At 41.1% G+C, this 12785-nt stretch overlaps 1 protein-coding gene across 4 annotated transcripts in view; it reads left to right on the forward strand.

Annotated features, from left to right (window-relative positions):
* Positions 1–12785, forward strand: part of ERCC4 (ERCC excision repair 4, endonuclease catalytic subunit) — a 75934-nt gene that overhangs the window by 11919 nt on the left and 51230 nt on the right. For all 4 annotated transcript variants that reach the window (XM_077448967.1, XM_077448964.1, XM_077448966.1 and 1 more), the window contains 2 exons: positions 4183–4365; positions 7544–7724. In XM_077448967.1, coding sequence (XP_077305093.1) covers positions 4192–4365; positions 7544–7724 — 355 coding nt within the window. In that variant the 5' untranslated portion in view covers positions 4183–4191. The remainder of the gene's footprint in view (positions 1–4182; positions 4366–7543; positions 7725–12785) is intronic.

Below are 12785 nucleotides of genomic sequence, written 5' to 3' on the forward strand. Positions count from 1 at the left end.
AATATTTATTTTTTTTGTCCTAAGGGATTGAATAATGACAAAAAAAAAAAAATTTTTTTTACAAAAAGTTGTCACTAAATGATATATTGCTCACACATGCCATGGTTATATGTGGAATTGCACCCCAAAATATATTCCGCTACTTCTCCCGAGTATGGAGATACCACATGTGTGGGACTTTTTGGGAGTCTAGTCGCGCACGGCACCCCGAAAACCAATCACCACCTTCAGGATTTCTAAGGGTGCAAATTTTTGATTTAACTCCTCACTACCTATCACAGTTTCAAAGGCCATAAAATGCCAAAATAGCACAAAACCCCCCAAAATGACCCCATTTTGGAAAGTAGACACCCCAAGCTATTTACTGAGAGGCATGTTGAGTCCATGGAATATTTTATATTTTGCCAAAAGTTGCGGGAATATTACAAACTTTTTTTTTTTGCACAAAGTTGTCACTAAATGATATATTGCTCACACATGCTATGGACAGAAGTCAAATTACACCCCAAAATAAATTCTGCTGCTTCTCCCGAGTACGGGGATACCACATGTGGGGGACTTTTTGGGAGCCTAGCCACGTACGGGACCCCGAAAACCAAGCACTGCCTTCCGGATTTAAATATAAAATGCTACCAAAAAAACTGTTAGCGATCGCAGGGATCAGGCCTGACTCTGCGATCGCTGCAGTTTTGTGTTTAGTGTTTTGTAAGTGACAGTGATCGATCGATACTGCACTTGGGTGGGCTGGGCAGAGGGGCAAAACGCAGGTGCTAGCAGGTATCTGGGCTGATCCCGCTAACAATGCATTTTTTTGGAACCCTGAACTGCTGGGGACGCTAGTATAGATCTGATCAGATCAGATATTGATCTGTTCAGATTCTATACCACTACGGGAGGTGTATGCTTTGCGCGTGGGTGTTAGCGGTACTGGCACTAACCTAGCGCTGCCTGGGGCGACGCAGACCCTGACCCTAAAATCTAATTGATATCACCCGCCGGGTGATCAGGGGGTTAAACCTTTATTGGGTAATAAATGGTGGGTGCCCTGATGCTATAAAAAGCAAACTAACCAGAGTCACCCGTAACACTTATACAGTGATCAGTGGTGAAAGGGTTAACTAGGGGCAATCAGGGGGTTCAAATTTTTATTAGGTAGTATATGGGGGTCCCTGGCGCTATATAAAAACCTGACGGGGAACCTAAATAACTAACTGGCTAACCAGTGTCACCAGTGACACTTATACTGTGATCGCTGGTGAAAGGGTTAACTAGGGGCAATCAGGGGGTTAAAACCATTATTGGGTAGTATATCGGGGTACCTAGCGCTATAAAAACCTGGCGGTGAACCTAAAAAAATAACTAGCTACCTAGCGACAGTAGCGACACTGATGCAGCGATCAGAAAAATGATCGCTTAGTGACAGTGGCAAAAGGGGGTGAAAGGGTTAACTAGGGGCAATCAGGATGTTAAAACCATTATTGGGTAGTATATCGGGGTACCTAGCGATATAAAAACCTGGCGGTGAACCTAAAAAAATAACTAGCTACCTAGCGACACTACTGCAGTGATCAGAAAAATTATCGCTTAGTGACACTGGCAAAAGGGGGTGAAAGGGTTAACTCTAGGGGCAATCAGGGGGTTAAATCTTTATTGGGGGGTGATAGGGGGCTACCCTGGACCTAACACTAACTGCCCTGACAGTTTTTACTTTTACAACTGACACTGAATGCATTGATCAGTAAAGAAATGATCAATGCAATCAGTGACACTGTGACTGGGGGGGGGGGGAGGGGGGGCGGAATGGGGGGGGGTTTGTGTACCTGTGTGTACCTACATGTCAGTGTAGTGTTGGTGCACACTTACTATTAGTCTTCACCTCGTAGTCCAGTCAAAAAGACCGCCCCGAGGAGAATGACATCACTTCCTCCTTCCTGTGTAAACAATACACAGTGGGTGGAAGTTCGTGATTGGCCAGGAGCGATCCAGAGGGGGTGGCCGAAAACCAACAGCCATCCCCTCATCACGGATCGCTGCTGGAGGGAAACGGACCGCCGTATCCAGCGGGAGGGGGTCCGATCGGACCCCCCACCCGCTGGAAGGCAGGCACGTAGATCTACGTGATTGTGCCTGCCTGTGCCATTCTGATCACGTATAATGGCAATACGGCGGTCCTTAAGTGGTTAAGATAGATTATGATTCTCTCACAATTCTCGCGGTGTAACATCATCTTTCACATTAAAACAAAAAAATTGTGCTAACTTTAAGTTTTTTTTTTGTTAAGAAGGAACAGTTGGTTACAATGTTTCATAGGAAGAGTTAGTTAAAATGTTTCATGTTAAATATTTCATGTTAGACTGCCCGGATGTTTTCTTTTGACAGCTGAGTGAGCAGATAAGTCTCTCCACTTGTTATATGAAAGAATCGACAAACTCTGCAATAGAGATCATCAGGGGGTTGAATCAAGATCACGATTTTTTTAACGATTACGGTAATTGTGCAGCTCTAGTGTTCAGTCGGTGAATAAAAACCAAACCCAACAATATGATGCTTCCTCTAGTGTGTGTGTGTGTGTGTGTGTGTCTTCCAGGTGTATGCCAAGCAACCTTCACAAATGCTGAACATGTTCCACTGGACTGTACAATCATTCTTGCTTTTCAGAATGTTGAGGATAGCCTGCTCAAGGAACATTTGGTATTGCAACTCCCAATAGGCTACCTTTTATTGAATTTGGGATCCAGTGAAGATAGGCCAGAGCTTGAAATCTAATCTGCACACTCTCCTGATGAGGTTTATTTTTATAGTATTTTCTTCCTACAGGGTTGCTTGTTGAGCACCAGGAAGATATTTAATCAGATATAATTGTATTTTTTTTTTTTTTTTTTTTTTTATATCGAACTGTTTTTAACAGCAACACTGGGAAAGTCAACACTCTAAGCCAGGGATCTTCAAACTTATTAAACAAAGGGCCAGTTTACTACTCTTCAGACTTTACAGGGGCCAGCCTATGCCCAGTGGCAGTAGTATTAGAGGGACGAATAGTGCCTCTTATTTGGCTTCAAGGGAAAGAACTTTGCCCCACTATTGGTTTCAGTGGGAGAAATAGTAACTTGACTCAGTGGGAGGAATAGTGCCCCAAAGGCCAGATAAAAGCAAGCAATGAGCCACATCCTGCCCAGTGGCCACAGTATTGGAGACCACTGCTTTAAGCCATTCAGGGCTCTTTTTCTTTGCAGTTTGTTGTCGGCCAACACTGTGACCTTGCTTACGAGGTGTAGTAGCTCAGAGATCACTTTACTGGTGTGTTGCTGCTCCTTCATTGTCTTATTTACATGCTTTTGGCAGGTAATTCAGATCAAATCTAGAGCTTTAGATATAAATAAGGTAAAAGAGGGCTCACGCACACTGGGGCCACATAAAATATTGGAGAGGCGAAGGATGGTGTAACCGGTTAAAAACAGCCCACGGACCACCTCCAAAGACCTACAACATAAACTTGCTGCAGATGGTGTCACTGTGCATCCTTCAATAGTTCATATGTTAGTTACACAGAACATTTTCTGACCAAAGCTTTTCCACATAGCAATGTACTGATAGTAAACACTCATAAGTCCATGAAGACATTCAATGTGTGATAGTCCATCTCATAGGAGTAACATTTAGGTGTTGTTATTCATATGAAGAAATTGTGGTTATATTCTCTGATTTTTCTATTTTTTGTTTATAGCACAAAAAATAAAAACAGCAGAGGTGATCAAATGCCACCAAAAGAAAGCTCTATTTGTGGGGGGGAAAAAAGGACATCAATTTTATTTGAGTACTATGTCGCACGACTGTGCAATTGTCAGTTAAAGCAATGCAGTGCCATATCGCAAAAAATGGCCTGGTCAGGAAGGGGGTAAAACGTATAAAGTGGTTAATTTATTCTTGCCATTGAAAAAAACAAAAACGCCTAGGCATGTTTAGATGAAATCACCTGCATTTAGGCACATCAGAAATGTTTTTATTTTTTTTTTAGCTCAAGTGTGCAGAAAGACTTAGACTTAGCCTGCTTCCAAATCTCTTCATATACATCTCAGTGCCACACATTATGCATCCACAATGGTTCAGAGACTGCAGCAGTATTATATATTCATGGTGTTTGTATGACCTTTTGTGCTTAACAGAAATTGTTTTCCTCATCAGAGACTGCAAATGGCACCTCTCCTGGAGCATGAAAATCAAATTTTTCTGGATCTTTTCCATGAAGATGGTCTTGTCATCACTGCCCGGGGCCTCGGCATTGACAGAATCTTGCAGAACTTTTTGAAGCTTTACTGTGACCCAGGAAACCTTGTATTAGTGTTGAATACTAATACAGCAGAGGAGGTATTAGCCACTTTTATTAAAAATGCTCAATAGTGACATTTATTATTCTACCTGATGATCAGCACAGCACTGAATCATGTATGGTCATCTGAGAAACAACACAAGTACATTGAACAAATTACAAACCCATATGAATGTTTTCTTTGTATCCTCACAATGGGGAGTGTAATGGAGATCTCAGAGTTCACATGACTTGCTTCAGTGTTCGGGTCGTAGATAATTGTTTTCCTATAAGATTCTAGTGGAATGCGTGATCAAACGTCACCCACTGATTGGTAACTCAACGAAGGTCTGCGCTCGGATAGTTTCGCAAACGCCCCTTTCCTCCCCAAACTCGCCCCTGTACCCCATCATAGGCAACCCATTATTTACTCCAGGTCTTTAGGATTGGAGTCTTTGGAACTTGGGGGAGGCGGGACTACATCAAGCATCCCACTTTAGTGCAGGGGGGCGCTGGAAAACGACGGCGGAGTTACTAGACCCTGCGGGCCCGTTCCGACTAGACTTCCTGAGGACGCTCCAACTCACACTTTCCTCTCTACGATCCCACCCCCCCCCCCGGGGAGACGCTCAGACGCTCACTGCCCTGGAGGTGCTCTGCACTGATGCGGGTGTCCTGTCACACACACTCTCACTGACTTATAATTTTCTAAACTCTCCCTCAGCAGACTTTATTCCTCTGGGCCTACTTAAATGGGAGAAAGAGTTAGATTGCCAATTCAACAGCACCAAGAGACAGCGTATCCTCAGATTTACCCACAAATCTTCGATCTGTGCCAAGATCCAAGAAACAAATTACAAAATTATCTCACGTTGGTATAGGACCCCTTCATTACTCCATCAGCTCTACCCGAATACATCAGACCTGTGTTGGCGATGCCTCGCAGACAAAAGGACTCTGCTGCATATCTTTTGGTCATGCCCGAAACTCACACACTTTTGGAAAGTGGTGCTTGAGACAATTCAACAATTCACTTCCCTGCCTCTCACAGACGACCCAGCTCTTTATCTCTTGCATGCCTCCAACGTACCCGACAGGAAATACCAGAAATCGGTGATCCGCCACCTAATTGATGCGGCTAAGGCCTGCATACCACTCCATTGGAAATCGCCCCTCCCGCCGACCATTGACCTGTGGCTGCGTAAAGTGGAAGACATTAGGAAAATTAAGGATCTTATCCTCACAGCGCAAAATAGAGAGGAGACTTTCACTAAAACCTGGCAAGGTTGGACTGCGTTCATATACTCGGCTGAGGGCCAGGCCCTGAGACGGGTGGACACAGACGGGTGATACTGTATGCAGCACCCAAGATCCGCTGAGCCTGGGGGCCATAGGGATGGGCCCCACATCTGTAATTCAGTATGGTCATATGCGCACTCCATGATTGGGTAGCACACCTTGCTCCCCCCCTTCTTACATTCCCTCCCCCCTTTATACCCCATACTCGATTTACCCCCCTGTCTTCTCTTCGCCCCTCTGTCCTTCCCTCCCCAATGCTTCACCTATTCCCCCCCCCCCGTACACTGGCAGTGGTATCGACAGGGATACCTAGTTAGTTAAAAAGAAACTGGGAAGTGAGACCACAGGATGACGTGAAATCCCGAATCCACATACTGCTGTTTATTCTTCTTGGCGATAATGCCAGCAGATTATTGATGTTGTACTTCAGATATTGCCTCGCTATCTGTAAACTACGTGGAAAGTTTGTACTCTGTTGGTCTGTGTGGACCCATTTCCTGATATAAATAAAAAAAAAAAAAAAAAAAGATTCTAGTGGAATGCTGTAAACCAGGGGTGTCCAAACTGGTGGCCCATTATGCCTGAATGCGATCTAACACAAAATCGTATTGTGGTGATGTCCTACACATCTGGTGGACATGTCAACGATTGGTGGGCTTTTGGACCCCAGTCTCTGGCCTTCTGTGCACCTTGTTTCATTTGACAAGGATGCTAAATTAGCCTTGCTGCACTGCTCTATCCCAGGCCTATATGCCCACCAACAGAAATTGGCATCCTATTTATTTTTGTCGACAAAGAAAATCATTGCCCAGGCCTGGAAAAAAACCTATGATTCCATTCCAGGGAATAAAGGGGCCTTTGATGGCTCTAATGATTAATGAAATATATGTCTAGCATTATGAAGGAGTCCCACACCATGTCTGTCAAAATTTGTTAGCTCTGGATTGAGTACTTCTTTCCTTTTGTTAAACCTGGCCAGTATTGGTCTCTGTTTCCCCTCCGTTACCCTCTTCCTCCCCCCTCTTTCTTCTCTTTCCCTTTTTCTCTTTTTGCTACTCTTGGGGTCTCTAAGCTGACGTCTTCCTTCTCCTTCTCTTACTTTAGGGTGTCCTTAGGATGGAAAGCACAAATGTTATTTTTTTTTTTTGCTTTTTACAAGGTATCCCTTTTGGTCTTCCCACTCACTTGTTTACATGTTCTATTGTTTGGCAATATTTAGCACCCAAATATGTTTACTATTCTGTATTTCATTTGTAGCCCCTGCATGGGCATGTTTGGGCTCATATTATATATTGAAAACCTAATTTAAAAAAAAAAAAGTTTCATCTTCCCAAAGAAAAATATCCCACTCTTCACAATCGTTCCTTATTCATGTTATCAGTTTTAGCAGCACCTATATTTGTGAGCAACTATTTTCAAGGATGAAGCACATGAAAGACACAATTAGAACCAAAATATCTGATGAGCACCTTGAGAATTGCTATTACATCTATCACACCAGATATTAATGCGTTCGTTTATAAGAAAAATTTGGCAAATGTCGCACAAGTTTTATGTTGTCATCTTTTACTTTTATAATAATAATAATATTCGTGATTTTTAACTTGTGATCTGCTTGACTTTTTCTGCTCATCAGCTATCCTTATTGTTAGTGTATGTTATGTGTTGCCCAAGACAATTCTTTTTCTTCCAATGTGGCCCAAGGAGGTAAAAAGGTTTGGACACCCCTGCTGTAAAGAAGCATATCCCATCATTGTTACATTTTTTTTTTTTTTTTTTTTTTTTTTCATGCAACACCTAACAGGACTGTCCCACACAGTGTAAATGCTCAATAAATGCGTCATAGCGTTTTTTTGTTTTTGTTTTTATGTTGTGCATTTTAATAATACTATATATTCCCCCTTTTTTTTTTTTTTTTTTTTTTTTTTTTTAAACTAGGAATATTTTATTGAACAGCTCAGGGCAGAAGAAGTTAGTCAATTGCCCCGAATTATCAACAATGAAGTAGGTGGTAATGAGCGATATGATGTTTACACACAAGGTGGTGTGTTATTTGTTACTAGTCGTATCCTTGTTGTGGATTTTCTTACTGACAGGATTCCTGCCAACCTAATAACTGGTGAGTAATTACTGTATTTTCTACACTAGCGAATAAGGGTCATGTTAATTTTGGTTTATAAACCTGTTGCCACACTTTGAGCCTCGGTGATGATCCTCTAGCAAGTCTGTAGGGCTGATGTCTCCAAGAATGGGTTGAAATTCTTCCCTTCTAAATCACAGTCTTGGCTCTTTTACCTTGCTAGGCTCACAGTTGAGCATTGGTGTAGTCTAGGCTATGATGCCAACATACATAACACTTCTGCAGTAGTTAAAGGGCAGATAAGAGTTTGCATTACTAGATGCCATTTTTCAGTACAGGTTCCCTTCATGGCTTCCATAGAGAATATGATTCATATCCGATATCTTCCGCAGGATTTGGAAGACAGATTGGATTACTGTAGGTCTCTTCAGCCCAGTAGAGCTTTTTGTATGACAGATGGTTTCACATGTCTTATTACATCACATATCCCAAAAATAGGATTATTTCTTATCTCAGGACAGTGGACACACCCATGTAAATCATTCATTTATGCCTCAGTGGCTAACTGCACATGCAGAACTAGTAGTTAAGCTACTGTATAGCCTAATAATATAAAGCCATTTATTCTAAGTGACATAAAGCTGTTTTAGGCTTTTTTTGACCTTCAGTACAGTGTATTGAAATTATTGCATCCATGGAGTAGGGGCTTGGAACCCAACAAGACAGTATAACTCAGATAGTTATGTTACAAAGAAGTAAAGGGAATCGTAAAGTCCTTCACCCTAACCAAAAGTATGAATTGCGTATACATTTTTCTTACAGACCTTGTCACAGCATCATATCCTGTAAACTATTTACATGTAGACAACCTGTAGTAGATGTAATTACACTAGCTTTCAATTTGCAGAGAGATCTGCATCTCGGTTCTGAATTCCAAACGTAGTGGAATGTTATTTAACAGCTGTCCCTGCCTCCATCTCCATCCCTTACTTTATCAGAGAGTTTCTACAGCAAGAAGACAAATATAAGATCAGAAGTAAATGCAGCTGCATATGCAGCATAGAGTTCACGATGTTGCAGCAGACCAAGCTAGTGTAAAAGCATCTACTACAGCTTGGCCAAATTGATTTGTTTTGTAGGGTCGAATCTGGTGGCAGGGGGTCTTCAAGGGCTTTTATTTTTGTTTCCACTGGAATTTCTAATCCTAAACCGAATAACATTTTAAGGATACTACTAGTCCTTACTGTATTTAAAAATCTACTGGAAAGAAAAATGCATTATTTTTTCAAGAAGGCAGAGTACATCTTGAAACTATTTGTGTTGTCACCACTAGATGTCAGCAATGTTATTATTGTATTTTCTGTGGTTTGCATCATATGGGTTCATATTCAGGTTAAAAAGGAACATTCTGGGGGGAATTCATAAAGGTGTCTTAGATACCCTTTAGAACTCTGTGAGCAGTTGCACCAAAATTGTCAGTGCTTGCGACTGATTCATGTACATGTCAAATATGGGCATTGCCATATTTGGGTAATGGCATCACCACTGCCCCCCACCCCTTTGCTTGGAGTTAACTTTCAGCTGGGTAATTTACCAAACAATTGCTGAATGGGGGGGGGGGGTTACAGAACTGTGTGGGGAACTGTTGTATTAATGACATTGAAACCATTTTCATCCCATGCATTATATAATACATTACATATCATGTATGCATGGTCAGCCAATAGTATCAACTAGTCATCTCCAGAGCATTCTAAATAGAATGCTACAAGGTTGTTGAGGTGGTGTTGACGTGTTTTGTGGAAACACCGCTTCTTCAGGACCTCTTTGATGTTTTCTTGTATCCACATATAACACAATATATAATGAAAACTAGAAATAAACAAGATATTCATATTAATGTCATAAATAACCGTATTTATATAAGACAATAATCATGGGCAAGGGGTCAATATTATATAGGATTGATCACTCCATTAGGAAATAAGGTATAGAAGATGTTAGCGCAAACATTCATTTACAAATACCCATAATGAAGTGGGTGAAAGTACTGTGTTCCGAAAAGTGGGTTCTGGATGACCCATGGGGGGTGGGGGTGGGGATGAGAGGGCTACCACACAGTGTTGTACAAATTTACCCAGGCGGGCCAGAGCTGATAATCCCAAAGAGAAAAATATGAATACTTGAAAAGAAATACTCAGATTGCTTTAATTTTAGAAGATAGAATGGTACTATGTGTATCACTGACACTCTATAGTTACCTCCAAAGGGTATACAAGGGGGGTACTCATGCTCAAATATGGAAGGAGAAGGGGGAGTTTAATATCTCAACTCATGTATCTCTCCAAAGAATGTCAGATGGTGACAATGGGGGTTATTTATGAAAGGCAAGTCCACTTTGCACTGCAAGTGCACTTGGAAGTGCAGTCGCTCTAAATCTAAGGGTTAAATCTGAAATGAGTGGAAGCTGTGCTGATTTTATCATCCAATCATGTGCAAGCTAAAATGCTTTTTTTTTTATTTTCTTTGCATGTCTTTCTCAAATCTACAGCGACTTTACTTCCAAGTGCACTTTCAGTGCAAATTGGATTTTCCTTTTAGTAAATAACCCCCAATCTTAATGTAGTAAAAGAGACATTCTCATGCCCCAACACATATGACTCTATAAATAAAATCATAAAAAAATAATTCTCCAGATAAATCTTATAAGAAGGAAACCTACCCCTCTTAACAAAGAATATCAATGTGGATAGTAATATGAACAAGTTACCTTATCTGGGTATATACAGCAGGCAAAATTCCACACTGCATGTGTGAATACAGGGTGACCTGTCATACACTGGCTCTTTAAATACTGGCTGTGGGAATCCCGCCTCCCCTGGAAGCCGCCCATGCATCCCGGTTGGGGAAACTTTGGCCAGTCTCAACCAAGCTCAAGGTGGGTGGGAAGGTTCCTCCCCACCTCCTGCCCATATGCCACACAGTGGAGGCAAGGGAAATGGTGGATGGAACACGACACGAGTCCCGCCATCTCTTCCAGTAACCAATAACTGATCGACGCAGGACCCACATATGAAGTCCCAAATCCACTGTTTTGTATTGCATTGTCAAATTAGGGATGCTTTAGTATTGTGATATTTAAATGGACCACCATTTATTTCCTTTCCTAATACAGCTACAGCATCTAAAATTTAGTAAGCTGCACTTTAATACATTTTTATTTTTGGGTTTAATACCGCTTTAATTATTGGCAGTGTCCTAATCTGTGAATAAGTGGTCATTTTATTTTATTTTTTTAGAATCTTTCCCTGCATGGTTCTTAAAGTGGCAATAGTAATAACTGCCTTCTGCGCTCAGATATGGTAAATGTGGTGGGTATAAGTGGAGATATATAGTTCCCATAAATGGTCCTCTATTGGCTTGGGTTTTTCCAAAGATCACCAGATGTTCCCTAGGCCTTGCAGTGCTCTTCAGACAGGGGGATCCAAAACACTAAATACGTTTCCTGCTGTTTTATGCTACAAGTCTAACATTCATAAAAGATATAAAAGATATTAGAATCGTGCTAAATAAAATAAATCTATAAATCAGTCCAATTATAAAAGTATAGCGTTCTTAAAGTCCACCAGTGATTCTAACTATGAACCTTGATTCCTGATGATAGAAAATGCCATCAGTCACCTCATGTGAAGAGGTTGACACCAAATGGTGAGATTTGCTGCTTACCAGCTCCAGAAGATCCCCCGTTACAGGTTTGGCTTATACCCAGCCTGGGTCTTTCTGCCAACGATATCGTTCTCCCATTCACAGGGCACCGCTCACTCACATGGATGGATGATTTTTGTACTAGAAACAAAAAACGCTCCATATGGCATAAAACCTTTTTAAAATTTTATTAGAAGTAAAGTAATGCACTTACATGTTAAAAGTTTCATAAAAGCCTTAACTCTGGTGTCCCGACCGGCGCACAACCAAAACAGACCCAGGACACGAGGGTATAGGTTACGTCAGAGACGACATTGTCCAGGGGCACAGGTGGCGCGCTGCGTCACTTCCTTTTAAATAGTAAAAAAAAACAAGCTTTGATCTGAGCCGCGACTCGCTATTCCAACATCCACATTGGCATGTACCAAGCCTCTTTTGCGGACGTCCGCCACGCTGATGCATTCTCTACAAATATTCTTATATCAAAGCAGAACGAAAAATAAAAAGTGTAGAAAAAAATATTCCTCTATTACGCCATTATAAGAGAAAGCTCAGAGACATAGCGGCATCAGAGACATCCTCTCTCATAGCCACCAGTTATAGATGTTAGCCTATTGCACAATGGTGTCACAGACTCCAAAATCTAACATAGTGACATCTAGTGGTTGAAAATAAGAATGTCACTATTATAAAAAATCTCAATTCATAAAGGAAAGAAAACAAGAAAAAAACTAATGGAAAAATCAAAAAATATTTTATACATACTACTGACAGAATACCAAATTAATAAAAATATGATATTCAAAATGTTTAAAAATGAATACAGGAAAATAGAACTGAACCGAATTATCAAACAAAAGCAACTCGAGGCTCAGAGCAAGGTACACAAATGAAATAAATTAAGACTAAAAAGTACAATCCCAAATCCACATACAGTAAACATAATTACCCAAAGTTGATAAGTATTACCCCGGTCACAATAACTGACCCATATATGATATGCTAAAAAGCTAGTTGTCTAATTATACTCCAGTATCCAGGTCCCCCCCGAAAAGGCCTCCTTAGTTAATATTATCAGACTTTAATACATAAATCTAAGAGTTGTTAATAAATGCATTGACATCACCAGTATCTGCGTTGAGGCCAAAGGGGACATAAGATCTCAACCTATATATCCAGGCCATCTCTAGTTTAGAAATCTCCAGCACTAGAGAGCTTCCTCGCCAATAGGGCCTGTACTTATCAATGCCCAAAAACAATTTATCTGAAGGATCCCTATCATGCATTAAGTCATAGTGCCTAGATACGGATTGATTTTTAAAATCTTTTCTAATATTTATGTGAACATTGAGCCTCACCTGAAGGGCCCGCTTAGTCCTGCCCACATATTGGAGC

Source organism: Lithobates pipiens, unplaced genomic scaffold (assembly GCF_037356315.1).
Source record: "Lithobates pipiens isolate NorthernLeopardFrog02 unplaced genomic scaffold, aLitPip1_a1.2 Scaffold_22, whole genome shotgun sequence".
NCBI classification, from domain to species: Eukaryota; Metazoa; Chordata; class Amphibia; order Anura; family Ranidae; genus Lithobates; species Lithobates pipiens.